The sequence below is a fragment of the Colletotrichum destructivum genome, chromosome 2, assembly GCF_034447905.1.
Source record: "Colletotrichum destructivum chromosome 2, complete sequence".
Taxonomy (NCBI): Eukaryota; Fungi; Ascomycota; class Sordariomycetes; order Glomerellales; family Glomerellaceae; genus Colletotrichum; species Colletotrichum destructivum.
In genome coordinates, this window is record NC_085897.1 from 1,798,505 (window position 1) to 1,825,998 (window position 27,494).

At 54.5% G+C, this 27,494-nt stretch overlaps 8 protein-coding genes across 8 annotated transcripts; 5 read left to right on the forward strand and 3 right to left on the reverse strand.

Annotated features, from left to right (window-relative positions):
• Positions 1 to 433: 433 nt before the first annotated feature.
• CDEST_02750 (Putative RNA recognition motif domain, nucleotide-binding alpha-beta plait domain superfamily) lies at positions 434 to 1,681 on the reverse strand (the record flags this gene model as incomplete). The annotated part of the gene is made up of 1 exon (XM_062918909.1): positions 434 to 1,681. The coding sequence occupies one exon, from the start codon at positions 1,679 to 1,681 to the stop codon at positions 434 to 436; it is 1,248 nt and encodes a 415-aa protein (XP_062774960.1).
• Positions 1,682 to 2,069: 388 nt separating this feature from the next.
• CDEST_02751 (Putative proteasomal ubiquitin receptor Rpn13/ADRM1, RPN13, DEUBAD domain superfamily) lies at positions 2,070 to 4,004 on the reverse strand. The gene is made up of 4 exons (XM_062918910.1): positions 3,808 to 4,004; positions 3,684 to 3,753; positions 3,137 to 3,635; positions 2,070 to 2,910 (listed from the first exon to the last, which is right to left on the reverse strand). The coding sequence occupies exons 1-4, from the start codon at positions 3,859 to 3,861 to the stop codon at positions 2,349 to 2,351; spliced, it is 1,185 nt and encodes a 394-aa protein (XP_062774961.1). The 5' UTR covers positions 3,862 to 4,004; the 3' UTR covers positions 2,070 to 2,348.
• Positions 4,005 to 4,218: 214 nt separating this feature from the next.
• CDEST_02752 (Putative translation elongation factor EF1B/small ribosomal subunit protein bS6) lies at positions 4,219 to 5,679 on the forward strand. Its single transcript, XM_062918911.1, has 5 exons — positions 4,219 to 4,377; positions 4,432 to 4,471; positions 4,695 to 5,074; positions 5,128 to 5,297; positions 5,449 to 5,679. Exons 1-5 carry the CDS (start codon positions 4,338 to 4,340, stop codon positions 5,509 to 5,511), a joined length of 693 nt encoding a protein of 230 aa, XP_062774962.1. The 5' UTR covers positions 4,219 to 4,337; the 3' UTR covers positions 5,512 to 5,679.
• A 294-nt stretch (positions 5,680 to 5,973) lies between these two features.
• On the forward strand, positions 5,974 to 8,052 carry CDEST_02753 (Putative GINS complex, subunit Psf1, GINS subunit, domain A protein). Its single transcript, XM_062918912.1, has 3 exons — positions 5,974 to 6,130; positions 6,195 to 6,727; positions 6,786 to 8,052. Exons 1-3 carry the CDS (start codon positions 6,104 to 6,106, stop codon positions 6,877 to 6,879), a joined length of 654 nt encoding a protein of 217 aa, XP_062774963.1. The 5' UTR covers positions 5,974 to 6,103; the 3' UTR covers positions 6,880 to 8,052.
• A 650-nt stretch (positions 8,053 to 8,702) lies between these two features.
• Positions 8,703 to 12,888, forward strand: CDEST_02754 (Putative cyclic nucleotide-binding domain, STAS domain, SLC26A/SulP transporter). Its single transcript, XM_062918913.1, has 4 exons — positions 8,703 to 8,773; positions 8,864 to 10,484; positions 10,539 to 11,579; positions 11,638 to 12,888. Exons 2-4 carry the CDS (start codon positions 9,243 to 9,245, stop codon positions 12,832 to 12,834), a joined length of 3,480 nt encoding a protein of 1,159 aa, XP_062774964.1. The 5' UTR covers positions 8,703 to 8,773; positions 8,864 to 9,242; the 3' UTR covers positions 12,835 to 12,888.
• Positions 12,889 to 14,997: 2,109 nt separating this feature from the next.
• Positions 14,998 to 15,640, reverse strand: CDEST_02755 (uncharacterized protein; the record flags this gene model as incomplete). Its single annotated transcript, XM_062918914.1, has 2 exons — positions 14,998 to 15,260; positions 15,445 to 15,640. The coding sequence occupies 2 exons, from the start codon at positions 15,638 to 15,640 to the stop codon at positions 14,998 to 15,000; spliced, it is 459 nt and encodes a 152-aa protein (XP_062774965.1).
• Positions 15,641 to 17,061: 1,421 nt separating this feature from the next.
• On the forward strand, positions 17,062 to 19,382 carry CDEST_02756 (Putative serine-threonine protein kinase 19). Its single transcript, XM_062918915.1, has one exon. The coding sequence runs from the start codon at positions 17,200 to 17,202 to the stop codon at positions 18,409 to 18,411; it is 1,212 nt and encodes a 403-aa protein (XP_062774966.1). The 5' UTR covers positions 17,062 to 17,199; the 3' UTR covers positions 18,412 to 19,382.
• Positions 19,383 to 22,510: 3,128 nt separating this feature from the next.
• Positions 22,511 to 27,440, forward strand: CDEST_02757 (Putative kinesin-like protein). Its single transcript, XM_062918916.1, has 3 exons — positions 22,511 to 23,473; positions 23,626 to 24,768; positions 24,822 to 27,440. Exons 2-3 carry the CDS (start codon positions 23,979 to 23,981, stop codon positions 26,924 to 26,926), a joined length of 2,895 nt encoding a protein of 964 aa, XP_062774967.1. The 5' UTR covers positions 22,511 to 23,473; positions 23,626 to 23,978; the 3' UTR covers positions 26,927 to 27,440.
• The last annotated feature ends 54 nt before the right edge of the window (positions 27,441 to 27,494 follow it).

Here is a 27,494-nt window from a genome sequence, read left to right on the forward strand (position 1 = left end):
GGTATGAGTTGTGGTATGTCTCCTGGCATCCACACATCATCTGATATCGTCTTCTGTTGTTAATCGCTCTCTCTTACATGCCTGGCCTCGACTTCCATCATGTTTTTCAGTCTTAAGCTCTTCTTGCGCACTCGCCTTTCCGTATTGTCGTCTCACCGCACACACCTCTCTTCTCCTTCTCTGCTTTGAGTGGCAGAGGTTGACGCGAGCAAAACTCGAGGAACTGTCGAGAGAAGAAAGGCAGGACGGAGCTGTGGAAGGCAACACCAGCCATAACAAGCGAGCATAGCGTAAAGTAATTTTTTTTTCGAAGTCGGTTTCATGCTATTGGTTTCCGCGGTCTTCAGTGACACAAAGATCTATAATCATAGCGTGCTTTTCGATACTCCCAAGCCGCAGCTATTCCCCCTCTCTCCCGGGCCCAAGCCCGGAATCATTCGCTGTCGCTCGCCTGTCCCTGCTTCGACTTCTTGAACCTCTCCCTGCCCGTTGCTGTCGACGCCTCCACCACCCGCCCGTCGAAGCTGCGCCCATTCATCAACTGTATACACGCCTGCGCGGACTGCGGCTGGGAGAACTTGACAGATACAACGCCGTCCGGCTCCTCGTCGTACAGCACCACATTTGTGACGTTTCCCAACTTGGCGCACTCTTCGCGGATGTCCTCCTTGATCTCCAAGAGAGCCGCCGGGTCTTCTTCCAGCTCCGCCAGCGTGAACATGTGCTTGAGGATCACTGTCTTGTCCCATTTCGAATTCGTCTCCGTGGGTATCGCCGCCGTGTCGTCGTCGCTCCAGTCAGCGAGCTTCGCCGCCATCTTCTGCGTCTTACGGATGATCTTCTGCCGGTCTCTATCGTTCCGTTCCCTCTTCGGCTGTGCTGACGTCCCCTCCCCGTTGTCGCCGCCCTTGCCCCCCGTGCCGCCTGCTCCTTCCGCCCCGTTCTCGTCATATTTGACCTTCTTGTAGCTCGAGTCTGCGGCCTGGACGCGCATCTTCGGCGCCTCGACCGTCCCGGGCTCGAAGCGGAATTCGGTGTCGTCCAGCAGCATGATGGCCATCTCTACGCTCTGCGGCTTGAAAAATACCACGAGCGCGTCACCCTTGAAGTTGCCCCTCTCGTCCGTATACATCTTGATACGCGGCCGGCCGCTGTCGATCTCCTCGGCGATCACGCCCGCCTTACGCGAGAACACCTCGTGCACCTCGTCGACGGTGGCATCGGCGGGCAGCCCTGTAACGTAGACGGCCGTATTCTGGCGCGGCTGCGGCGGCGCTCGCGCGGGCTTGGCCTTCTTTGCGGGACGAGGTTTTCCGTTGCCGTTGCCGCCGGCTTCTCCCTGTGCTGCGTTCATGCTGCCGCCGTCCTCTGCTGAGGTGGGCGAGTCTTTGCGCTTCCTGGGGTTGGTCTGTTGCGGTCCCTCGCCATTGATGTAGCCTGGTCCGGCGCCGGCTCTGGACAAGTCTGCTAGTTGTGCTGCGGTCTCGTCTTCATCGTTGAAGTGATCCAGGGGTACGTCTGCAGGCTCGGTCCAGGTCGACGTCGCTGGGTCGAACTCGAGCTCGGTGCCGTCGTCGAGGACGGCGAGGTACTTGTTATCGAGCTTGGAGAAGGAGATGCGTTCGTCAGTGCCGAAGTCGTCGACAGAGGTCGGCAAAGGGTCTTTTAATTGGTCTGTCATTTTGGGCAACACCGCGATCGGTCGGAGCGGTTCGATTGTGTCAAGAATCGGCTTGTATTGCGCAGGTTCGAAGGGACTACACTTTGAAGCCTGCACTACGAAATCCGATCGCACTCTGCGGTGACGTTGGTGGAGCAGCGGCATGTAGGTGCAGGGATCACGCACGCACATTAGGGGGTTCAGTGTGGGGTCCATCCCAGAACATCCTGCCTGGCCTGCCACTACGATGCTGTTTGTCCTCACTGCTCTTCTTGCAAACGCGTGTTTATCTACTTTCTCTCATTCAGCAACCATGGTCACAGTCACATACAATATACACCAAAATCAAATTGTAGGTAGTCGGTCAAGATTTGCAGGCTCTCACAGCTTTTGAATGGGGAAAGCTCTCAATGAAACTCTGATAAACGGGACAGAAGTATGGAAGGCTTCTCACACCGACCGTCACGCCGAGCGGCCCCTTGCCATGGTATGTGTGTGTGGTAAGCTTCTGTGAAACAAACTCTTGCTTCTAGTTTGTTCTCCAGTTTCCCATTGCCATCTCTTGTGAGACCCACGTCGAAAGACCATCGCAAACGTCGTCATTGCTGAAGCTGGTATGCCGGGATCAAGCAGTCTATCATCTTTCTCTATCGTTTCATCCTACTACACTTGTTTGCCTTGTTCAACCCTAGCCCTGCTTCTTCTCCTTCACCGTCGACTTAATACTCTCAACGAAAGCCTCCACGGCCTCGCTGCCGCCCAAAGGCATGGCACCGCCCCTCATGTAGCCGCCATTGGGAACCTTGACGCTGAGTGCCCCCGCAATGGTAGGAAGACCACCGTCCCGAAGCGCCATAGTCAAGCTCCCGAGTGCTTGGTGGAACTGAGGGCTTCTGAGAACTCTTTCCAGCAGGCTCTTCTTCTCTGCCAGGCTCAAAGTAGCCTTGGCGGCGTTTGCAGCCTCTGCGGTCGGCTCCGAGTCGCCCAAGTCGTCCGATTCCGTGGCAAGGATAAGAATTGCAGGAGGCAAAAAGCTCAAGAGGCTGTCGATGTAATGCTCTGAGGCCGATTGTAGCATCGGAACGGTGATCTCGTTTGGAAGTAGGTGACTGAGATAGGGGTAGGGTTTTTCGGCGTGTTGCTGCTGCTGTCCGCCTTGTTGAGATCCTCCCAGGCTGGCGTTACCGCGTAATGACTCCAAAAAGTTTCGAACAGCAGCATCCGCGTCTGTGTTCGAGCCACCAGTGGCGCTATCAAGCAGTCAGCACAGGAACATGTCAATAGACGAGTCAAGCCGCGGGCACTACGCTGAAAGGCAAACTCTGAACCCTCGTGTCTTTTGAAAAGGCTCTAAAAGTACAGATGGCGCCATATCGCGGGCCTCACCTCTTTCTCTCGCCAATGCCCATGTAGTTCGCGCGATTCGAGTGACCCTGGACTTCGCCCAATAGAGACATGCATTAGGAAAGAACCTACGCTCGTGCTCCGTCACTTCCGCCCTCTCTGGCATTCTCGCCCTCTTCCCGGACATCACCGCCTGTAGCGTCGGGTCCAGCACCGCCGCTACCCCCGTGAGTCTGGTCGCCTCGGTCTCCCTGGCCTTCAGCATCTTCCATCGTCTCATCGTCGTCATCGTCTCGTCTATCATCGGTGTTTCGGACTTGTGCGAGCTCTCTACCGACGTTGACCTCTTCGCCCTGGAGAAGCATATTGACAATTTCGCCAATCTTTTTGTCGCGAGGGCTGAACCAGCTAGGGTCCCCGTTGCGCGACTGAGGCTTGGACTGGAGCCAGAAGAAGTGTCTCTGAGAGGAGGATCCGAACTTCAGGACAAAGATGCGGCCGTTGGTCTTCGCTGAGGGTTGATCATCGGCGGTATGGGCGACGAATTCACCATCCATGGGCACCATGACGAGGTCAAGATCGGGGCTGTCCAAGGTGGCGTTGCGCTCTCGCCAGCAGAAGTGGATCAAGTCTGTCGCTTGTTAGTGATACCCAGAACTGAATCGTCGACCGTACGAACCATCTTCGGAGTAGAGATAGATGTAGCCTGGGGTCGCCTGCGGCTTGATCTTGTAAGGCTTGCTGGAGGTCTACGATCGAGGTCAGTGTATCGGGGTCTGCAGCATGGAGACCAGGTAACGAACGTCTGCATCACAGATGCCAGCCTTGAAGGTTATTATCGGCAGAATGGACGCCATGCTGGGCTCTCGATCTATGTGTCGATGAGTGAAAGGAGGAAGGAACGGGTGTGGCTGTGAGGTTCGAATTTGACGATCGTTAGTATCGTGGTTTAGAGAAGGATACTGTTGGCGTCAAGTTGAGCAGCTTGATCGATTTGGAGCTCACAGCTGCTATTGCGTAGTAGCTCACTGCCTGCCCCCCCTAGGCAATACTGGACCAAGTGGGCTGGCGGCGTCAGGTCCATTCCACAAGCAGGGGTATGTTCGGTCCGTACTTAGTCCGAAGAGAGGGGTGCGGCGCTGGGCAACCAGGTCCTGTGGGGTCTGTGCCGCCCAGGAGGTGAGTGAAGAGCACCGCAATCAAAGAGACCAGGTCAAAAATTTCCAAACCCCACCTCGACCTATTTCTACCTGAACCTCAACACATCCTTCTTCCTCCCGCCTCTTTCCAGATTCCCCTTTACTTCCCTCTACACATCCTCCAAACCGCAAAAATGGGCTTCGCCGACCTTCTCACTGATGCTGGTGCTGCCAGTAAGTTTCTGCAGCGTTGATTCTTCTTTCTTTCTCGGCTGACAATCGAGTCAGTGCTGAACAGCTGGCTCACCACCCGCTCCTACATCGTCGGGTAAGTAGAGAATCCCATACACCGCTTCAACCCTTCAGAAGATTTTCTCGCTTCCCCTTGGCTATATGATGAGGAAAATTGGTCCGTGTTTCGGAGGCAGCCTCAAGACCTGCTATTTGACGACAAAACCAGCACTTTGTGCAACTCTGACCCCGCCTTACCCATTCACTTTTTTATTTATAACACCTATCGGGAAAGATGTGGCCGCTAACACTCGGCACAGCCACACTCCTTCTCAGGCCGATGTTGTCACCTTCAAGGCCCTCCAGTCTGCTCCCGACGCGGAGAAGTACCCCCACGCCGCCAGATGGTACAAGCACATCTCTACCTACGAGAGTGACTTCGCCACCCTCCCCGGCGATGCCTCCAAGTCTTACTCTGTCTACGGCCCTGAGGCCAGCGAGCTCCCTGTGAACCCTGCCAAGGCCCCTGCTGCCGAGGAGGATGACGAGGACGTCGATCTGTTCGGTTCTGACGATGAGGAGGAGGACGCCGAGGCTGCTCGCATTCGTGAGGAGCGCCTCGCTGAGTACAAGAAGAAGAAGGAGAACAAGCCCAAGGTCGCTGCCAAGTCGGTTGTCACCATGGATGTTAAGCCTTGGGGTATGTTGCATTCAACCTGGACCTGGTGATCAAATACTGATATGGATCCGCAGATGATGAGACCCCCATGGACCAGCTCGAGGCTGGTGTCCGCGGCATCGAACACGACGGTCTTGTCTGGGGTGCTTCCAAGCTGGTGCCTGTTGGTTTTGGCATCAAGAAGCTCCAGATCAACCTCGTTGTTGAGGACGAGAAGATCAGCTTGTCTGACCTCGAGGAGCAGGTAAGCTTTGAAACCCCTTCCCCCACTTTCCTTGTTGGGGGATTCCCTACGAATCACAACTTCCTCTGCCATAACCCACCTCAAATGCGTTTATCCTAGTCAATCCAACGCACACCACGCACAAGGGTAATGAATACTAACAAGATCCCAGATCTCAACTGAGCTCGAGGAGTGGGTGCAGTCCGTCGATATCGCTGCCATGCAGAAGCTGTAAGGTACTTGATGATGAACGGGAGGGACGAATTCACGAGGCATGACGGTGGAGAAATGATAATCCATAGAAATCCTCAAAAAAGATCAGGCTCAGGAAACGCAATAGTTTTCAGCACCAGCAGAGGCAATACCTCTAGCTCACAAAAGAGTGCGGGCTCGGGACTTTCATGAATACAAATGAGGTTATGAAGACCTTTGAAGAAGTCAAATACACTATTCTGTGCCTCCATTGTGACAGTGGTAGTAGTAATGCATGCATGTCTCCAAGTGAGGAGTAAAAATCGTGCTTCATGAAAATGATGCCCAGCGCCAAAAACGGGGAGGAAAAATCCATCAGGCTTGCCACCTGATGTGGATTGCTGCTCTGGTGGGGCAACGCTAAGTGAGGGGCACTTTTTTCTTCCCAAAAGGGCCAGACCAATGCGACGCGAGTTGACGGGCTTGCTGCTTGCTGATTCCACAAGACCCGTCCGTACATCCGAACACGCCAGCTTCAACGCGACTCCTCGACACAACACGCATCAGCCGTTGCATCACCACCCACTCACTTCTGACAGCCTGGCTTAGCTTGGGACGACAATAATTTGAACGAAATGTACGGTGATCTCGGAAATAAGCTGGTATGGCTATATGGAGGGGCAACTATCCATCGTCGATGGTGTAGGGGACTAACGCGCCTCGCAGGTGCAACATGGCAAACGAACCCAAAACCTCGCACATTTACCGGCGTACCAAGCTGAGATAGTACGCGCTGTTACGCGCGAAGTAAGAGACCTGGATAAAGATGTGACAGAACTATTGGAGCCTTTCCAGGGCTCCTTCGACCCGTCCGCAGACCAAGCAACAGCATGTACAGTGCTGGTCAACTACCTCTCGATGCGAAGAAACAAACGGTGCCTCCTCGCCTATCACCGAACCCGGACCGACAAGTTGGAGGAGCTTGCATGGAGGGGAGTGGATGTGCTCGATTTGTCCGGGCAACAGGTACGAAGCAATGTAGGATCGTCCACCGGAGGGCCCAACAGCAGCACCGACGGCCCAACAAGCAGCCTGAGTCCGCAAGAGGAGGAATACGTGAGACAGTATGGTGATCTCCTGGCTGCCTACAAGGGCCAATGGACAGACATCGATTTGACAGGCAGCTTGGAGCCGCCACGAGATCTCTTCATCGACGTGAGAGTCTTGAAGGATGCGGGGGAGATACAAACCGAGTACGGGTGAGTTTGAATTGCTTGAGCCTCAGTGGGAGGTCGATGTCTGACGCCGGGGATTTAGCGCCATCAACCTGACCAAGAACAGCCAGTTCTACGTGCGGCAGGGAGACGTGGAACGACTCATAGCACAGGGTTATCTGCAAAAGCTCAGCTGAAGAGGTGGGGCCGACCCAGAATGCTCTCGACATCATGGTCTGGAGATAAGGACACTGAGAAGAATGTGTCTTCATTTCTCTCGCTCTTGGAGATCGTCGTAGCGTAAAGGGTATGGATGGGGGGGCGTCTGAGCCAGCCTGATGCACGGTCGAGACTCTCCATGGTCATCTACACCCACATACCACGCAGTGCGTAGATTGAGGGTTCTTTCTTGATTTTGTGATTGGTACCACCAGTGGCAGAGGATCTTGAGACGGTACGTCAAGATGACGCGAGAAGCTTGACGTCTGAGCATTTTGCCGGCGTCTTGCGGGATGTACGGGGCACAAGCATGCAGTTTCAAGGGGTCGGGGAACGGGGAACGGGATTCTCAGGAAGGAAGACCAAGCTGACGACGGAGTCGTCTCCTTGCATCGGGCTCAAGTGACGGAGCCACCACAAACAATAACAACGACAGCATGGCTCGGAAGAGGATGGGGCCAAGATCTGCAGAGCGGATGACCTCCGGGCGGCCGACTGAGATACCAATGGCTATTACGGTAGGCAAAGTATTATGGCCCGCAAGAAAACATGACAGGGCTGGAAGCAGGGTAGCGCGTGGCTCGACAGACCTGGATTGATGTGCTGACTGAGTCTGCAACGAGCCAGCTGCTCCTTTTTCTTTCCCTCCTTTTGTTTTTCTCGGCCGCCATGAAGGGAGGGTTGGGGAGAGATGTCTCGCATGTGGCAGCAAACGTGCGACTTCTTGTCTTTAAGGGTGTTATTGGTCGACAGCTTGGCTCGCATGGCTCAGACAGGGAGTGGTTGCGCGGGGTAGACATCGGATGCCGCGATATCGGCGCCCGTCGAGCCGGAAGAAACCTGATAGCGCCATACGATGATTCAGATTGCACTGAAACCGCGGACAGGTCCACGATTTTGGGCATTCTTTGGTCGGCGCCATCACCCAGAAAGTTACAATGGGCTGCTCAGTCGCACACGCACATACAGCACAGGCAAGGCCTAGTGCGCTGCATTGATTATGCGCTGCATGACGCTCGCCGTTGGCCGGCTTGACTGACCCGAATTGTTAGCCTCCTGATCGTCAGCCCAGCCCAGCCCAGAGGAGAGCCGAAGCAGGAAACCGAGATACACTTAGCTTCCCGATTATTGGTCCGTCTTGCTGCAGACATGTCGAGCCATCAAAATAGATAATGACCAATTAGCAATCGGTTCTTCTCATAAAGAGAATCGCCTCCTGCAGTTGTTCAATTTTGAGCATTGCATAAGCTCTCCAGAAAGCTTGGACTGGGATACGGTGGCTTCAATTCATGATGTCCTAAAGGAGGGCAAAGTAGTAGTGTATATGCGTCCAGAAACCAAGCGACGTCTTCCTATCCGCCCACCCTCTACGGCCCATGGGTTTGGCTTGGGGGAAGATGTGGTGGTGTCGCCCCTAGCTTCCAGAGTCCAGAGAGAAACAGAGAACTAGAATCCTGTATCGAAAGTGGGGGAAGCCGACGTGGTGAGGGTACGGTGGACTGTCGTACCCTCCGGCCCAACCATTTGTCGCCCTTCCACTGCCTGCCGCGGCTGTAAGTGGCTCGCTGGAGGGCGTCGCTGTGCAGTGCGTGCAGGGGTTGTCGCGGCGTTACGTAGGCAGGCACCTACGGCGGCAGCCCTGGGCTGCGGAATGGCCGCCTGAGGAAACCGCGAGGATGTGCGCTAGGTTGCCGCAAAGAGAGAGGTGCCCACGCACTTTGGTATGGTGGCATGCCGTTGAAGGCACGCTAGTGAGGGGCGACGAGCCACATGCAAAATGCAAATTTGACCTGGATCAAGGTTTGTCTCCATCGTCCGTCCAATTCTACCTACCTACGTGCGTGCGCGCCATGTTGACGACAGCCTCGACCAGTTCTCCTCTCTCTCTCCCTCTCCCTCTCCACCCTTCTTTCTCCGCTAACCCTCTTTTACTGATCGCCCTTGTTGCTCTCTGTCTCTTAGGTTCATCCACGTCGCGGCCGTTTTTCTTGATCAAGCGTTTAGTTTTGCAGCCTATGGCCTTTCCGCTCCGCTCGCCCACCCAGACAACTTACACGGGGGCAATCCTTGCTTCGCCTGTAGATCTAGGCCTCAGTCCGTCGACCACCTCCTAATACACTTTCCCATCTCTTATCTGCGCTGAAGCCCACCACACATTTCTTCCTCGCGCGCATACCCCAGCCGAGCTTCTCATGTTTTGAGCTGCTCATGTTTTCCAGATAAAACTTGCAACAAACAGCCGCACCACTGGCCCGGACACTTGACAATTGGCACCTTATAAAGGTGCGACGTTGAACCGAGCTGGCTTCCTGTTGCTAGCCAACCTACCCGTCCGCAAGCTATGGCCTCCCCAAACCTTGGTTTCTCTCCGTGGCGGAGAAGAGCCGCATCTTTGAGCTCCCAGAGGACCGCCGAGAACAACAATCCTGAGAATCCTTTGCTCAGTCCAGGCCGAAACTCCCAGATGGCTGATCCGCGAATCTTGTCGTCTTCAGTGAGCTCCAGTCACCGGGAGCCGATCCGTTCCTTCATTCATGGCAATGTGAGGGACCACCTAGGCAAGCATCCTGTAACTGGCGCATACGTCACGCCTGTCGCACATGCCGCTAACCGTCTACAAACAGCTCCCGTTGATAGCGCCCAGTACGCTCGCAGCGTGCGCGAAGACACAGCAGAGCTCGCCTCGTACCTCTTGTCTGACAAGAAGACGGGCCAGAGCCCAGCCTTCCTCTCCCGTCAACGCTCACAATCATCAGCCCTCGCTCGGGAGACGGCTGTTTCGGATGACGAGGATGGCGACGAGGATGGCGACGAGATTGCGCACGTTCCGAGCTCCGAGACCATTCCGGAGGTCTCGGAACCGCCTTCACCAGACGAGGATGCTGAAGGGGTCATTGAGGACGGCCCATCGATTCTGACGAACCTGCTCAAGAAATCACCCCCTCAATCGCATCGCGACCCATCGCCCGAACCCCGACCCGAGCCATTGGCGCTATCCGACCCTGAACCGAAGCGAACCTTGTCTCCAGACACACCAAGATGCAAGCCGCAGCGGTCGACGGAAAGAGTTGTCGATGAGCCCACCGAGCGCACTCCTCTGATTCCAAGACTGTCGTCGGATAGTTTCGAGAGCTATGATACAAACGGATCCACCGACGGGGTCGATGTAGAAGGGCAAAAACAGAGACCGAGGAAGAAGTGGCTGAGAGGCCTAAAAGATCTGACTGTCAATGTGGAGGAGCACCTTGTCCACGGCATTCAGATCGCGACGAGCCCCAAGGCCTGGGACCGTCGAGCTCTGTGGCAGAATGCTGTGGTGGCCCCAGCATCTTGCCTGCCGGCGGTTGTTGTTGGCTTACTGCTCAACGTTCTTGATGCCCTGTCTTATGGTGAGTCCTTCGCTAGCTATCCCGTTGATTCGTCCGATCTGACTAGGCTAGGCATGATTCTGTTCCCCCTCGGCAAGCCCATCTTCGCTGGTCTGGGGTCGGCAGGCATATCTATTTTCTATGTGAGCACCATTGTTTCACAGTTGACTTTCTCAACTGGAAGTATTTTTAAAGGGGGCGTTGGTTCTGAACTGGTAAGTCGCTCTCTTTCCAGCTGCTGGAGCTCGGCTAATCCGGTCCGGTTCTAGATTGAAGTCGTGCCGTTCTTCCACAACATGGCCCAAACAATCACGGACCATATCGGCGAAGACCAACCCGACGCCGTGATCGCGACGACGATTGTATCATATGCGATCAGCTCCATGATGACTGGCACTGTCTTCTATCTCATGGGCAGGTTCAACTTCGGCTACATGGTTGGCTTCATTCCGAGACACATCTTGATCGGCTGCATTGGAGGTGTCGGTTGGTTCTTGGTGGCCACAGGATTCGAGGTCTCTGCTCGAATGGACGGCAGCCTTGAATACGACATGGACACTCTACACAAGCTGTTCCGGAGCGACACGATACCCCTTTGGGTGACCCCCCTTTTGCTCGCCATTGTGCTCTTCTACAGCCAGACTCGGGGTGCATCCAAGTACTTTCTGCCATTGTACATCATCTCGATTCCGGTTGTCTTCTACTTCTTTGTATTCTCTCTTGATGCGCTCGAGCCTGACTCTCTCCGAGACAATGGGTGGATTTTCGAAGGACCACCTTCGGACGAGCCGTGGTGGTACTTCTATACGTTGTACAGTATGTCGAATCTCGTCCCCCCCCCCTCTGACGCTGGCCTGTGCTTACTGTTGATCTTAGAATTTAACCTGGTCGAGTGGGATGCTGTGTTGGAGTGCGTTCCTGCAATGCTGGCCCTTACCTTCTTCGGTATCCTCCACGTCCCCATCAATGTTCCCGCCCTAGCTCTACAGAGCGGGGAGGACAACGCCGATCTTGACCGCGAGCTCAAGCTTCATGGCTACTCTAACTTCATCTCTGGCATGGCTGGCAGCATTCAAAACTACCTTGTTTATGCTAACACCGTGTTCTTCATGCGCTCTGGAGGAGACAGCAGGCTTGCTGGTTACATGCTGGCAGCTTTAACCTTTGGCGTCATGATCATTGGCCCCAAGATTATTGGGTTCATCCCCATCATGATGGTCGGCACTCTCATTTTCGACCTTGGCTTTGAGCTTCTTCTCGAAGCCGTGTGGCTGCCGAGGAAGAAGCTGAAACTAGCCGAGTATCTGACGGTATGTCGTGTGCTCATTTGCACACCCACTTACGAAAACTTGACTAACCCCCGTATAGGTAATCGTCATCGTTCTCGTGATGGGCATATACGATTTCGTCATTGGCATCGGTGTTGGCATCATTCTCGCATTTGTTTCACTGATCATCCAGACGTCGAGGGTGTCTGCTGTCCGAGCCAGCTACACAGGCGAGATTGTCGGCTCTACCGTGCGCAGAAACCCCTCGCAGCATCACTACCTGCAGGAGGTCCGTCGTCAGATCTACATAGTCAAACTGACCGGCTTCCTGTTCTTTGGCACGGTCGTAAGTGTCGAAGAGAAGATTCGCGCTCTGATCGACGACAGTGCCTTTGCTGAAAGGCCCATCAAGTATCTGATCCTGGATTTGTACCACGTGACGGGCCTCGACTATTCCGCTGGCGAAGCCTTCAATACCATAAGCAGATTGTTGGACAACAAGGGAATTGTCCTCGTCTTGAGTGGGAAAGACGCGGAGAGCGAGGTTGGTCGCAATTTGCGGGCTATGGGACTTGGCAACGATAGCATCGAAGTCACCTTGCTTCCAGACCTCAACTCGGCTCTGGAGAGCTGCGAGAACGAGCTCCTCAAGACGCTGTACGCTAGTCAAGAGGAGTTGCGGAAGGGTTCTCGTCACGCACCCACTGCCAACCTCGATGTGCCTACAAAGCCAGATCGGACATCCTTCGACTTGGTGATTAACTCGCCGAGACGCAACCATCTTCACGAAGCTGCTCGGAACGCATTGGCGAACACGGAGTCGTCGGGAACAAAGAGATGGCAGAGCTTTAAAGAGCCCCTGCGGTTGATGCTTCAGATCTTCCAGGGTCTTAGCGACAAGAACGAAGACTTCTGGTTCAGAGCGGTGGGCTACTTTGTTCGGAAGGAATACACAGCCGGCACCATCCTCTTCACGAGAGGGGAGCCAGCCAAGGGTTTTTACCTGGTTGAGAAAGGCATCCTCCGCGCCGACTACGACTTACCCCAAGGCTCGCTGACGGAGAGCATCGTGGCCGGAACGACCTGCGGCGAACTACCATTCTTCTCCGAGACGGATCGGACTGCGACGGTGACAGTGGATAGAGACTGCGTCGCGTGGCGCATGGACAAGGAGGGCTGGCAAAAACTCCAAAAAGATCAGCCGGATGTCGCTCAGGAGCTATTGAGGGTGTCACTGAAGCTGACAAGCGAGCGGATGACCTCCATTACCTCTTACATTTTGACCATGGCCGGTTAGTGCCTGGATAAAACCATGCACAGATTCCAGTACTTCACTTTTTTTTTTTTCTTTGAATCACAGGAGTTGGCAAGGATACTACAAAAAAAAGGAAGGGGGTTAAGAAAGGGAGATTTGACATCTTGACTGGTTGTCGCTAGCGACGTTATCTGCATACTTCTTCTGTTGATAGCTTTCTTGAAATACCTAGACCTCGAGCCACACAAAGAGTACGTAGGTCCTTTCTGTACAAGCGAATAGAGTTGTATCAACAAGAGATGGTGATATTGCATCATGTTCTAGAAAGTGGTGTCATTGCGCCAGGGATATGGAGTTTCGAGTCAGTAGGAGAGACATGTCTTGCCCGCATGTCTTTGACAAGCTTGATAACGGGCGCCGCGAGGGCTGGGCCCTGGTGCGGTACCAAACGGGCGGGCTGTCTCTGCCGCTCCGTGCCTGTCTGTCTCGCTGTCGTGTGCCTTCCCATATTGGGTTTTATTTTATTTTTACCGCGGCCTTCGTCCCGCGTTCCCGGCCCTGTGGCATCCTGATAGTCGACTTGTGAATCTTCGGGTCGGATACTGATCAATTAGACCTTCAGTGGTGATTTCCCTTTTTTCTTTCTTTCTTTTTTCTTTCCTCTTCTTCTTTCTGGCTAATGGGCGAGTTTTTGTTATCGAATCGACCTCAGGGGAAAGAAAACCGAAAAGACACAACCTCATCTCCCGTTTCAGAGCTATGGATATATGACAGCGGTTATAGGCAGCAACAGCTCGCGCATCAAGACTACGAAGAGTGTCTTTCAGCTCAGGGCAAGGATTAAAAGCTGTCCAGACGCATCTCATGGTTCAACACGACGATGGGCGGTGTTCCATTTCATTCTGGGACTCGTTGTCCTGACATTCGCCCCGTCTGGACCTGTTCCTGTTCCTCATTCGTCCCCTGACTGCAAATGGGTTAGGGTTTTCGTACTGGTCGTCATACCTAGCACCAAAAAACGACAGGTGCCGCAGAGGTTCGTGAGTTGTTGGGTGTTCGATTGCTGCCGCCAGCGGCATGATTTCTGGCAAGTGTGTAACACCGTCGCTGACGGGGTTGAAATGCGTGCTGCTACTTCCCAATGCATTAACGTAGGTCGTGTGCGCGTCAGTCACTATAAATCATTCCCCAACCAAGAAAGAAGCCTTTCGAATCCGTCCTGGTCTAATTCTCTCGCAACTCAGTTGCGTAGACACCTAGAAGACCAGACTTCTGCGCGTTGGGCGAACGTCAGGACCCAAGGCTCCTTGGATCCACCGTCTTCCTTGCTTAATCCAACTTGATAATCATCTCATTGCTGTAAAGGGCCGGCTCATATACGGCCTCAGCATCGCTCTCTAGTCAGAGATCTAATGACGTCTCCGTCTTAAATGGGTTGGTTTCCTCGCATCGCTCGACCGGTCCACGACGTTGCTGGACTTGATCATGCTTCGGTCTGTCTACCAGGTTCAGGCGGATATGGCAACCCAAGAGACTTGGATTGCTCCTGGGTATCTCCTAGAGGCGAGGGGAGGCGATGTCTGCTTGTGAGAACGGATATAGACACTCTCACTCAGTGTCATTGTTCAGTGTTCTGCTACACTTGACGCTTTTGGCTGTCAATCAATCACCGCGATACTGGACGTTAGCATATCTGTCAGTCGGTATTTGTCCTCAAGTTTCGGCTCGGAGACTTTAATACGTTAGTGTTCTTTGGGGCGAAAGGGTTGCGTCCAGCGGGATGTTGTATATTTCTGATGTCTCACACGACACGTCGGATGTTGATATGTTGCCTCCCTAGATATACACCGCAATCAGAAGGAATAGTCTGTTTTTCGCCGACTTTGCCAGGGGGCAAAAGGACACTGTTCTCCTTCCTTTGAGCGGGTGGTCCTCCGACGCTCCGTTTTTAGACCCTCGGACGGTACCAGAGCCCCGATTAAACCGGCACATGTATCGCAGCCCTAGACAGACTCAGCCGCGAGGATATGAGGGACCTATGCCTCTATGTACAACAGATCAAGAACGGACACCAAGGCTAGGCCTTTGATCATTGACACACTAGTACGTTCTTTTCTCCTCGAGCTGGAGTCAAGGCTATTTTCGTACCGACCCCATCATCCCACGAACGAAAATCATCCAAAGAGAGGGGGGGACGACGACACCCTAAAGGAGCATAACCGGTACCACAAGTGAATTAGACTCGAAGATAGGCTCGAAAAGCTTCTCGACGGGGACGAGATCCGCGACGATTACCCCGGCTCGTTGCTGTTGCGAGAGCTGGGAGCGCTTCAGTCCAGCGTGCCCGTGCCCTTCCTCCAATCGAGCGCCTACGGCGTCCTGGCCTTGCAGAACGTTAGGGTTATCCGTCCGTGTGGTTTTGAATGCGTTACTGGCGAAGATGTTGGTAGACAGTACAACGGACGGTGCTGCAGTCCGTAGCCTGTCTCCCGTAAAGTTGTTACTGTTCTAGAGCGAGCCTCGGTGAGCAACCAGTCGGGTATAGAATTGACAAAGAACGGACATGATAGGAGAAGGAAGACAAGAGGAGGTAGCTTGAAAGCTATGACAGAACGTACATCTAAGCAGGCGGAAAACCGGACGTAACTCAACGCGCCGGAATATCTTCCGTTGTCCACGTAGTTGCGCCCTCCGCCGTGGCGTGGAGCATTTCGAGATATATGACATCTGCCACTTTATCACGAAGGATCGACTGCCAGACCTTCCTCATCAGCGGGATAGGAAACCAGGGATTCTGTGTTGCCGAGTCCATGCCGAGAACCCATGCACAGCCCCGCGGAGAGGGCATGCCGACGACGTCAAGCTATTCATGCGGTCGATCCATGTTGAAGGCAATGTCACAGAAACAACGTAGGTAAGGCAGAATCTTGTACGGTGTCTTACCGAGAAGTTTTCACCAATGGTCTTCATACCTTTTTGTCGTCTCCCAGTAATTGACCGTAGGGACTGATAGAATGGCCCACACTCGCAGCCCTACAAGATTCAAATGATGCAGGACGTCAAAGTGACACCGGAGCACATACCTAGAGTGAGCTATCTGACAGCAGCATTGAGGTGGACCACGGTCGCTTTTTACCGTCGCAGACGACTCCCACTTTACATCAAACAATCTTCCTGGACACGGAGAAACGCAATGCTAACAAACGCGGCACTAACGAGTGAGTCTCGGCCTGTAATGACAGAACAGCATTTGGAAATGGGGGGGGGGCTTCTTCCGAATCCGCACTTGGCAGCGGTTCGTTATCGTTTTGAGCATTTGGAGCACGGCGTTCGTCTGCCGGATTTCGCTGAGTGTTATGCGTCTCTTGCATGGACGGGGACTCGCCGTGGATCGATGAAGCGACACGCCGGCCGCTCATATCGAACGACGATTGAAATGTAGGATAGGGAAGAAAAACCAACCACCTAGTTTTCCACACAAAGGCCTATGAAAATAAAAACTCAGAACCAAGCCCGGCGACGACAACCCTTATCCGGTTGTAACTGTCAAATTCGGGCCCGGTTCGATGACACTGAGCAGGAGAGTCAAGGTCGACCCACATCGACGACGGCATCATCTTACCATTCTTGCTACTCTACCTTGTTCCAACCCAGCAAGACACCGGTTGAAATAGTCATCACTGACCGAGGCATCATTCCCGATGTAAAAGCCAATCCCCTTTCGTCACTGTGAACTCTCCCAACGGGCCTGTGGGCTTGATTTAGACCAGCCCCAGGTGATGATCACCGAGGTTTCAACTTGATGTTCGTCCCAAAACTCAGCACCCCGAAACGTCTTTGACTGCAGCCCATTTTTGGCCTTTCGTCCCAACTCCGATCTCCAAAGAAACTTCACCTCATAGCTGCAGACTACTTGACTAGCAGTTCAGAATGAATATTGTGTCAACTTCCCCAACCTGGCAGAGCCCGAGAGCAACGCAGGTAACCGTCGTCACATATCTCATCTGGATGAACGAAGCGTCGTTGCCCCTTTCCTCTCTGGCTAAATAGGTAGGAGCCTTGTCATTTCGGGTGACCTGCGGAGTAATTCGTCGTCCAGTATCAGTACCCAATAAGGTACTCTCGCACATACCACATGTGGTACATGCTACCTGTCGTTTGGTTTGCCACCATACCTACAACGGTCCGGTCCACTCAAATCGACATCCGGAAAGGCGCGGCGGCATCCAGAGCTACGACCACCCACCCTTTAAAAGACAGGTGGGGCCACCCGGACTCCAGCTACCGGACATCCAACACCACTCATCATCATCCACCCTACCCTCAACCTTTTCTCGCCTTGATATTTCTCGGCGGACGAAATTTTACCATACCGAATACGATTGTATCATACATGTCGAAGGGGCCATGAGCTTGCGGTCAATATTGGGGGGAGGTCGCGTGAAGAAGCCAAAGTCCAAGCCGAAAGCGTCAGCGCCGCCACGGAAGAACGATGGGACAAACAGCCCCCGGCCTGGCAGCAGCGCCAAAAGGAAGCCTGTGCCGGCGGGCGCCAATGTAGACGACAACGATGATGACGACTTTTTTCACGACAGACTCGACGATGTCGGTCTCGTTGCGGCGCTGGCGACCGATATGTCTTTGCGCGACGTCGTGCAAGCTATCAAGTACACTCGTGGCCGCATGTTTGGCCCCGTTCCTACAGAGGCGGCCGGCATGAAGTCTACGCGCGTCGCCGAGGTGCTCAATTACCGCAAAGCTATGCCGGGGATCGTGACGATATCGCACCTCCACGCGCTGTTGGCCTCCCCGACCGCTGTGGAACGCGAGGTCGCAGAGTTGCAGCGTGGTGGAGCTGTTCGCAAGATCTACGTGCAACGTCGCGGCGGGCTGGGAGAGGCCCTCATCCAGACCCCCGAGCTGGAGGAGATGGTGGCGCAGTCTGTAGGTTTAGACGAGGAGGCGAAGACGGCGTTCCTCAAGTTCCTTCGAGAACACCCTCTGGCGCAGACGATGCCGCGCTCTGCATCTGGTCACAAGCAGGCCGATGCCCTGGTGCGGGCAGGGTTCTTGACGGCCAGTATTCACCCGCAGCACGTGAACACCCCGCTGATGAATTTGCATTTGCGCCCGGAGGACCGCGGCAGCCTGACGAGCATCGAGGCCGTGTCTCGCGCAGCGTCCGGCAGCTTCGATGCCGTGGGCGGCCAGGGAGCGGTATACGCAGCGGGCGGTGGGGGAGGGGCGTCGCGTTCACCCCGTGCCGACTCGTCATGTTCGGTGGCCGAATTCACCATCGCGGTACCCGGGAACGGATCCTTCTTGAAGTTAACCGCCGCAGCGGTGGACCATCTGACCCGGCTGTTGTCCAAATCTCAATTCAGAGAGATGCCCGTGTCTATGCTAAGGGAACGGTGGGAGGGTGGCGTTGCCCGGGATGAGGCACGTCTTGCAAGAAGGGCGAGGGGTGAGTTCGCCGGCGTGCTGCCGGGACGGACAAAGAGATGGAAGGAGTTCTATGGCTTGGAGTTTGATTGGGTACTGGAAGAAGCAATGGGCGCCGGCCTTGTTGAAGTTTTCGAGACGCGGAGCGTCGGGAGGGGGGCTCGTTTGCTGTGATCGTGAGACCTCGAGTCCGTGTACGTTATCCGCACAGCAAGGAAATGTCTGGGCTTGATACTATGCGGAACCCCAATTCTCGACCAGCCGACTTGGTTCGACGGTGAAGAACGCTGTCGATGGAACCTCCTTGTTTGGGGGCGAGAGCAAGTTGGTATCGCTTGGCATGCGTGAGTTAACATGAGAGACTTGGATGCCGTGCCCCCCGACTTGTTTGTCCAAGGGTCTTCTGATGGTGAGAAACCACGGTACCTTAATGAACTTCAAAATGTGTGCTGACTTCTAAACCGAGTCAGTTGCTCCCAAATCCAACCATCTTCATCAAGGACAACCTTGTTTCTGACTAGATGTGCACACCTGAGCAGCTAGCTCATGACGGCAAATTCGTGTAGGTTACGTGGGCCGAAGCAACAAAAGGGCACCACGCTGTGCTAGTGAAGTCACCCCCTATCCTGGCTCCCTGCAAGTCATTGCTGCCAGGTATGGGAGTGGTCTGAAGAGTCGTAATCGAAGACGAAGGGCGATGTGGCTCCAGCGTTGTCCGGGTAAATCCCAGACGTTGATGTTTGACCTTCCATGCTTCGCTCAGTCGCCGACTTGCGCGCCGCTGGCGCAAAGTTCAGTTGAGAAAGGTCGGTTTATATATGCGACCTCATTAACAGGTTCTTGACTCATGAGATGGACCTGCTAATCCGGCAGCATTGAACGACAAATCAATCTCATCCGCAGTTTCAATTGCCTCGCGTGGTGTTGTCAAAGGACCGAAGGCCATAAACCTTGACGTGACTTTCCATGCCTGTCTATCTGCAGCTAGTGAGTGTTGCAGAGAAGAGGAGTCGGCCGAGCAGAGCAGAGCAGGCTCAGTTTGAAGTTGACAGATAGATCGAGACCAGACCCGTCCAAAGTAAATATAGTTGAGAAGCGCGGTCGTTCAACGTGAACAGCCACAATCAATTCCTCGAACGCTTGACCTACCAGGATCAGGGTGAATGATGTGATACTGAACGTGAACGGTTCAGACTTGGAATCGCCCAATTGAAAGTCGAGACAGTTTGCTCAGGGATCGTAGTCGAAACCGTATGACTGCGCCCTTCATCAAAGTCCGCCAATAGCAGTAGCCGGATGGGCTCTCCTCGGGAATCGAAGCGCAAGATGCTGCAGTTGTCCTGCGTGTGTTGTAGCACCAAACATGAAAAAAGAAACTCGAGCTGCAGTACGGATCCGAGGACGGGTACCTCTGTGCTACTCCCAATCAGATAGAGCCTCATACAGCCGAGAGAAGCAAGCTTGGATCATTCCCCGGCTTTAGAGAGCAAGCTCGTGGAGCCCCATCCTACTGGCCTTTATGTTACGAAGAGACGATCAAGGTGCAAAACATAGTGAGGCACATGCGCAACTAGTCCTGAGACGTGGGAATGCGGAGACGCGGCGCCGCCAAATGCTAGGTCCGTCAGATGGTGAAATGCAGAAGAAGAGGATGAGAAACAGCCGATGAAACTGGTGTTCGTCAGCCCAAAGATACGATACCACAGCTCAGCTCGACGGATTCAGTGTCGGCATCGTCCTGCACAACGATGTTGATTGACTTTGAACAAGCGATGACAAGTTGACAACCAATCTTTTAGCAATCTGACGGCGGGACTTCGATGGATTGTTGTGTGTGATGCAGCAACGAATCAGAGATGACGGGGAATGAGAGAGGCGGCAGCTAGCGGCGCTTGTTGACACACAGACTCCTACGTCTACGCCAGCTATGTCTTCTCCAGCTCTGGGTCGTGCTAGTGAGCCTGTCGCAGACGGGTCCTGCAGGATGGGGGAGATATAGTCGAGGCTTGGTGCGGCGTGCCTGGACGAAGCACGCACGAGCACGCCACACATGACAGCCAGTTGGCTGGAAGAGGTAGCGATGTGATGGCATCCGGAAATTACAGCATGCTAGGTTAATATGGGGGGCTGCTGTCTCGCAGACATGGTTTGATTGCAAACACAGTCGTAATTGCTTGCCCCAGCCCTCCCAATGTCCCCTTTGCCGTGCTCTGCCCAATTGTCGATCAAGTCATCGTTGTCCCGGATGGGGCGCGGCGAGTGAGCTTCCCTAATCGACTTGAGGATCTGGTGGAGTCGGGGCAATGGGGAAAACACCGAGAGTGATGGGCGGGTCTGAAGATGGAGGTTGGAGCCAAGCTGCTGGAACGCCACACGAGTTGGCGAGCAGCAAGAGACAAAACTTAGACGTTCGGCAGCGCGGTGATCTCGGCGTGGGATGGACAGGTTCAGCTGGGTGCCGCAAGTGACAAGTCAACACACGTCGGACCGGTGCCTCCTGCTAGTGTCGCTATTTCTCTCAACAAGCACTGGGTATTGGCAACTCTGCGTTACGTGGTCGAGAGCACACGCATATGCGTGCAACGGTGGTACGGGATTGGCAAATGTGCGGCCTTCTCGTCGTGGATGGAGTGCCGTCGGCCCATACTCCAGCTTCCCTCCCGCAAGCTTTGCATCGGAAGCGAGACAGGTGGGATAGAAATCTCGAGGTACTGCGGAACCTAGGAAGCAAGTAGCGGCAAGAAGTCAGCCCGCAGGGCGACGCGACGCGGGCTATCATCCGCCAGGGAGGGGAGATGTCCTTAGTGCGGCGTTTTGCGGTGCTCAGTGCCGCAAATGGCCCAAGTGTCTGCGTAGCCATCCGTGTTGAAAGGGGCTTCGTGATGTGCCGAATACCTGGGAGGCTGGTATTTTCTGGCGGCGCCGTGTGCACCGCTCGACTAGGCCGAAAAGAGTTGACCCCCTTGCCTGTTCCTGAGTTGAATTGTGCCACTTGTAGGGGAGGCGACAGGGGTTCAATATCCAAGTCTGGGTACCAATTTGACGATGACCGGGCTAGTAAGGGAAAATTCCTGGGTTGGGAGTGATGATGAGTGGTGTATTGGACGGCGCCGCTGACCGCTGGCTAGTCATTAGACAAGAGAGTGGTGAGCGGCGGCGAAAGGGAAGGGCGGCAAAAAGGACAGAGGGTAGAGGTGAGGGAGAGACAGACAGACAGATCTGGCGTAATGCGGTTCGATGTCAAGCTCTTGCTAGCTCAGAGTTGATGGTGGTGTCAAACAGAGAGCGCTGTTAATTGACGCCTATGATGAATGGAGGTCTAAGAGAATGAGGGAGGGGGGGGGGGGGGGGGGGGGGGGGGGGGCCGCAGCTCTAGCTTCTGCGTGTCGAATTGGACTTTTAGCCCCGGCGGGCGCGAGTTGAATGGGGGGGAATTCCTCGTCGAGGAGAGGAACGACAGCCCTCCTCTCTCCTTTTTTTGTAATGTTTTTGTGTATCGTTTTTTTGTATGGGTATTCGTATAGTATGTACCCAGGCCAGTTTGGTAGCAGGTAGGCATGGACGCAAACATGTTCCATTTCCCAGTCTCATCGGCCGTCAGTCATTACCCACTGCCTGTGGCCACAGATTTCCTTGCACAGTGAGTGTATTTCTTCTTGCTCCGTATCTTATCTGCAGGTACCTCTCTATGAACTTGTCTGTGCTCGATTGATTCGAAGTATCAGAGAAGACCCTTCTTTCCCCCAACTATCGCATGTATGCCCCGTCGCTGGTCGACGCAGATACCAAGGATCGTCACTTATGCATTGGCTTTCTGTAGCCTAACCTCATTGCGCAATTGTCCCCTTGTCGGCATATCCACGCATAACTTTTTGGTGGAGTTCTCCCAAGCTTCTACCCAGGAAAAGCAAAGTGCCGTAGAAAACCTAGGTACGTATCCACTTCTTGTACACTACCTACTGCACCTGCTTGCCCCCCGGGGGGTGGACGAGACCAACGGGAGAAGAGGAGGGAGAAAGAGAGACAGGAAGGAAGAGAGAGAAGGTAAGAAACGGAGAGGGGCCGAAGAGCGAGCGAGCAAGAAGCCCAATAATGGCGCTGCTCGTAGAGAGGAAACCAACTTGATGTGATGAACGCGCCTAACACCGCCATGGACAAAAGGTACCATTGGACCGGCCTCGACCATCCCATTCAAAATACTTACGGATACGTGACGGACCTAATCATCAGCCACTACTGTCACTCTCACCCTTACTCTATTCCACGGATACCACCTTCTTTGCCTCTTGGAAGCAACGGCCGGCCACCTCCCGCTTATCTTGCCCGTCGACTGCACTAATCGCACCGAGCTCTTTTCATCACCACATTCTCTCGCGCCTTATTATTTTCCTCCCCGGACCAACGCTCCTTGCTCATCTCACCTCACATAGCGCACACCCTGTCGCTTTCAAACCGCCAGGCTTTCGCTTTCACTCTGTGCGCCTTCGTCTGCTTCTTCTCTGCCAAAACCAACACATCTGCCTGCCCTTCAACAGCCGGATCGCCTCCCCCTTTCCAGGAATCACAGCAACGCATCGGCATCGCATCGCTATTACACTGTATCTCTTTCGGGCCTGCCGCAATTCAATCCCACCTGCTCCCGTCGAACACCTTGCCGTGCTGTCCTTCGGCCAAACTCTGCAAACCTTTGTTTCCTTCCTAGGTATTTCTTGGAGCTCAGACGCCACAGCCACAGCGAATCTGCGCTCGCATATCCTGTGACCAGCACCGCTGTCGAAACATTTCAACTCAGCTACGAAACCACCCCTTCCCTCCATCCGGCTTCTAGATTTTGGATTTATCTCGACCTGCCGCCCAATCTGAGTACCCGTCGCTATCCCAGTCCTGCGACTTTAGCTGCGCGAGACACTAGAGGCACCGTGCTCTGCAGACAGACGAAAAAGAAAACTGCGCGCGCCGGACGCCTCACGCCGCCCGCTAGCGCAAGGAATACAGCTCGACGGGGGAAAAACCCACTACAGTCAGACCTTTGTTTTCCCTCCGCACTTGGTCCAGCAGAAGTGACAGGGCCCGGGTTGAACCCCAAGGAACAGTCTGCCAGACATACGAGCCACTTCAATTCGGGGGTCCCCTTCCCCTCAAGACGCTTGACACTGGGTATCCCTCTTCTACCCCATCCTGATCTACCGCCAAACACTCGACAATACACAACAACGCTGCTCAACAGATCATCGCGGTAAGTCTTTGCCCCCTCTCCCTGCCTGCACCCGCTCCGCTCCTTGGGATCGTCCGCAATGCCGGTCCATTCATCTGCACATCATGCTCAACTACCCGTACTTGCCGCCCTAATTGTCATGGTTCCCGGTGCACTGACAAGCGTCTTGCCAGCAGAGCACCGCAATCCGATGAAAAGCTCCCACGTTACCCTGCACACCCTCAACGCATAATAACGTTTCACACGTCCCTGTTCTCGCATTCGCCCAAAGTCCTGGGATCGAAGTAAACCCTCGGGCCAGCTCCCCCGTCTACGCTTGCGGTCTTCGGACGAATACAACCTACGCAGAGAGGTCCCTTATCGACGTAATTAAACAACCCTCCCGACGACCACCCCTTTCTACCCTCCGAGTTCATGGACCGACCGATTCCTCAACTGCCCCCGACAATCTAGAAGGCTTTCTGCCCCCAGTCGGGTTTCTGGCTTCTCGGAGACCACTCCGCTTGCTTCTCAATCGTTCAACCAAATGGCAACGCTCCCGCGACCAGCAAGGCCGTCCAACGGTCCGCCCGCCATGGCTCTGCCCGCTCTTCCTGTCGCCAAGACGAGGAAAAGCACTGGAGGCATACCTACATCGGCCTCAAAATCCAGCCTGGCCACCCCAAACTCCAAGAGCGGCCTCAGGGCCCCTTCCGCTGGCTTCCTCCCCCCCACGACCCCTGCATCAGCATCCACACTCCCGCAACCGCGTACAGTCTCTGCCATGAGCAATTCCTCGGTCCGGACGTTGCGCAAGACAGTGAGCATCAACTCGTTTCCCCAGCCTCCCCGGGGCGACACCCGCGTCAACAGTCTACCCCCGAGTCCATTGCGTGCCGACTCCTCATGGAACTCCACTCGCAAATCAAAGGGCTCTGCGGCATTGACGTATTCGCAGAGCAATGGCGCGCCGAGTCTGCTCAACAACAGCGCCGAGGGGAAGTCGATATCAAGCGCTAGCGTCCGCATGTCCGACGGCCTTATCAGTATCTCTTCCCCGCCACAGAGCAGGAGCTCCTCGGCTCAGGATTCCTATTCAACTTCTGCGACGACGTATGATGACCCTGTCGATGGAATGGCGTCGAAATCAACATCTGACAGCACCAGTGACAAAAGAGGCTCCAAGCTAGACGGCAAGGGGAATGTTTTGGTTAGTGTCAGAGTACGACCAGATGCAAGTGGGAACGAAAATACAAAGGCCGAGGGCGAGTGGATGGTTGACGGACGCAAGTCTCTGGTTGCTTACAGAGGCAAAGAAGGCGGCGATTACGTCTACGGTATGCTTGTTTTCCTTTCTGACTCGAGGATACATCCTAACATCAGCCGCTAGATAACGTTTTCACGACGCACGACGACAACAGCCGAGTCTATGACTGCATAGCAAAGCGATTAGTCCGCCGCGTCATGGAAGGCTACCACGGAACCGTTTTTGCCTACGGCATGACTGGCACCGGAAAGACGTTTTCAATGCAAGGGACAGCTTCTTCGCCAGGTGTCATTCCCCTTGCCATCACCGACATCTTTTCCTACATCAGGGAGACGCCGTCTCGCGAGTTTCTACTTCGTGTCAGCTACCTGGAAATATACAACGAAAAGATTCACGACTTGCTGAGCATGTCAACCGGCAACCCTGCCGGAGCCGGCGGACAAGAAGAAATCAAGCTGCGCGAAGACAGCAAGCGCGGTGTTTATGCCAGTCCATTGAAGGAAGAAATTGTTCAGAGTCCAACACAGCTTCTGAGGGTAATCGCCCGCGGAGACCAAGCGCGCAGGACAGCAAGCACCCAATTCAATGCGAGGAGCTCCCGAAGTCACGCAGTGGTCCAAATAGTGGTGGAAAGCCGGGAGCGGATACCGGGAAACGCGGGCACCGGCGAAAGCAAACGATCAGGGATGCTGCCTGGTGGCGTCCGCGTGTCGACCCTGAGCTTGATTGATCTCGCTGGATCCGAGAAGGCGGCCGAATCCAAGGAGCGACGGACAGAGGGCTCGCACATCAACAAGAGTTTACTTACCTTGGGCACTGTCATCTCCAAACTCTCCGAGCACAAAGACAAGGACGGAAAAGCCGCCGATAAGGATGGCAAGCACCTGCCGTACCGAGACAGCAAGTTGACCCGACTTTTACAAGGGGCTCTATCGGGCGGCTCGCTTGTGAGCATCTTGTGCACCATCCAGATCGGCGCAGCTGGTAGCGCTGCCTCTTCCAACTCCCACACGTCCGAAACCATCAACACTCTCAAGTTCGCGTCCCGAGCCAAGAACAACATTGTCAGCCACGCCAAAAAGGCGGAAGAGGCTCTCGGAAGCGGAGGGGATGGCGGCGCCAGAGTCCTATTGGAGCGGTATCGCATGGAGATTCTGGAGCTGAGACAACAACTCGACATGCAGGCCAAGGAGAAGAAGTCCAAGTACGCCGACGAAGAAAGAGAGCGAGATGCTCTTGAGGAGAAGGCCCGTGAACTAGAGGCCGAGCACCGGCACGAAGAGCAAATGCTTGAAATGCAGCTGGCTCGAACGGCACTCAAGGAACGGATTGATCACCTTAACCGTCTGATCTTGAGTTCCAAATCAATTGGCGTCAATGCCAGCGGATCCTACAGTGCTCTGGGCATACACCCTCGGTCTTCCATGGCTTCGGTACGATCACTGGCTACCCCGAACAGCGGCAGGCCAATGCTCGAAAGGACAGCATCCATGACGTCGGCTTCTTCAACCATTGGTCGCCGGTCAAGTGGTCGGTCGAGCGGAGGCCAGCGCCGGTCCAGTGGCGAAGCAGATGCAGTGACGGACGACGACAGCATCGGCGAGTTCGGAGATGGCAGTGCCTCCCTGACGGCCCAGAACCGCGCGTTACAGGCCGACTTGGCAGACAAGACAAGATATATCCAGACTTTGGAGAAGCGGCTGATGCAGGCACGAAGGGCCAGTTCTTCAAGAACATCTGTCGGCTTCTCCGCCCCGAACAAGGCCATCATGGTCGGGGAAGACCACAGTGTGTCGACGGTGTTGAGGGAGAAGGATGCCGAGATTGCCGAGCTGAAAGCGCGACTTGACGATAAGGATCGCATGTTGGCTGCGCTGCGCTCGGCAGCTCGATCTCGAGATACGGCGGAGGGACATATGGATGGCAGGACGTCTTCTCTATATGAACACAGCCCTCCACCAACGATGAGCCCGCCACCAGCACCATCAAACTCTTCGACCAACGTCCGCAACCCCACCAAGAATGTTGACGAGATGAGCAAGATTCTAGACGAGATGATTCAAGACCACGTCGAGACCGGCCATCTGGTTAAAGGGGCGAGGGGCAGCATCCGCGTCGTCAATGACCGCAAGCTTGAGGTGCACCCGGAACTGCCGGTGAGACTCGAGCCGCTCAGGAAGACTGCATCATTTGACGAGACCGGCAAGGTGTCAGTGATGGGTATGTGAGACGCTATTTTGGGGGACTTGTCAGCTTTCATTGTTCATATGGACTGTGCAGAGGGGACGAGTGATGCGGTATCGGTATAAGTCCCCTCATAGGGGCCAGGAAAGGCGTTTGGGAAGGGTCGACAGTGACCTGATTTTGGTTTTCTTCTTATACCCGACACTTATACTTCGCCATGGTTATCGGTTGAGAAGGTGGCCGCGGCCATTGCCTCGTTCGGCCATCAGCCATACCCGTCGGCCTGTTTTATTAGCGTATTGATACGTCGAGGAGGGAGGAACGAGTAGAGGCCTCAGTCACGATTATTACGTACACCCTCGGTGCACCGAAGCTCGGGTCATTGGCAAAAACGGGGATTTTAGTGAATGGCAGGAAAAGCGATTAGGTCTGTCTGCCAGAGGCTATTAATTTGGGGCATATAATGCGATGGCTCATGTACCTATATCAAGAAGCAGGGCTGGTCAGCTGGCTAGTTACGGATGACCGGCGATGAAATCCAAGAAGACAGAAGACTATGATAGATTCGCACGATGCGCCTTCCCTAGCGCTTACCGCGATATGACGGAACCT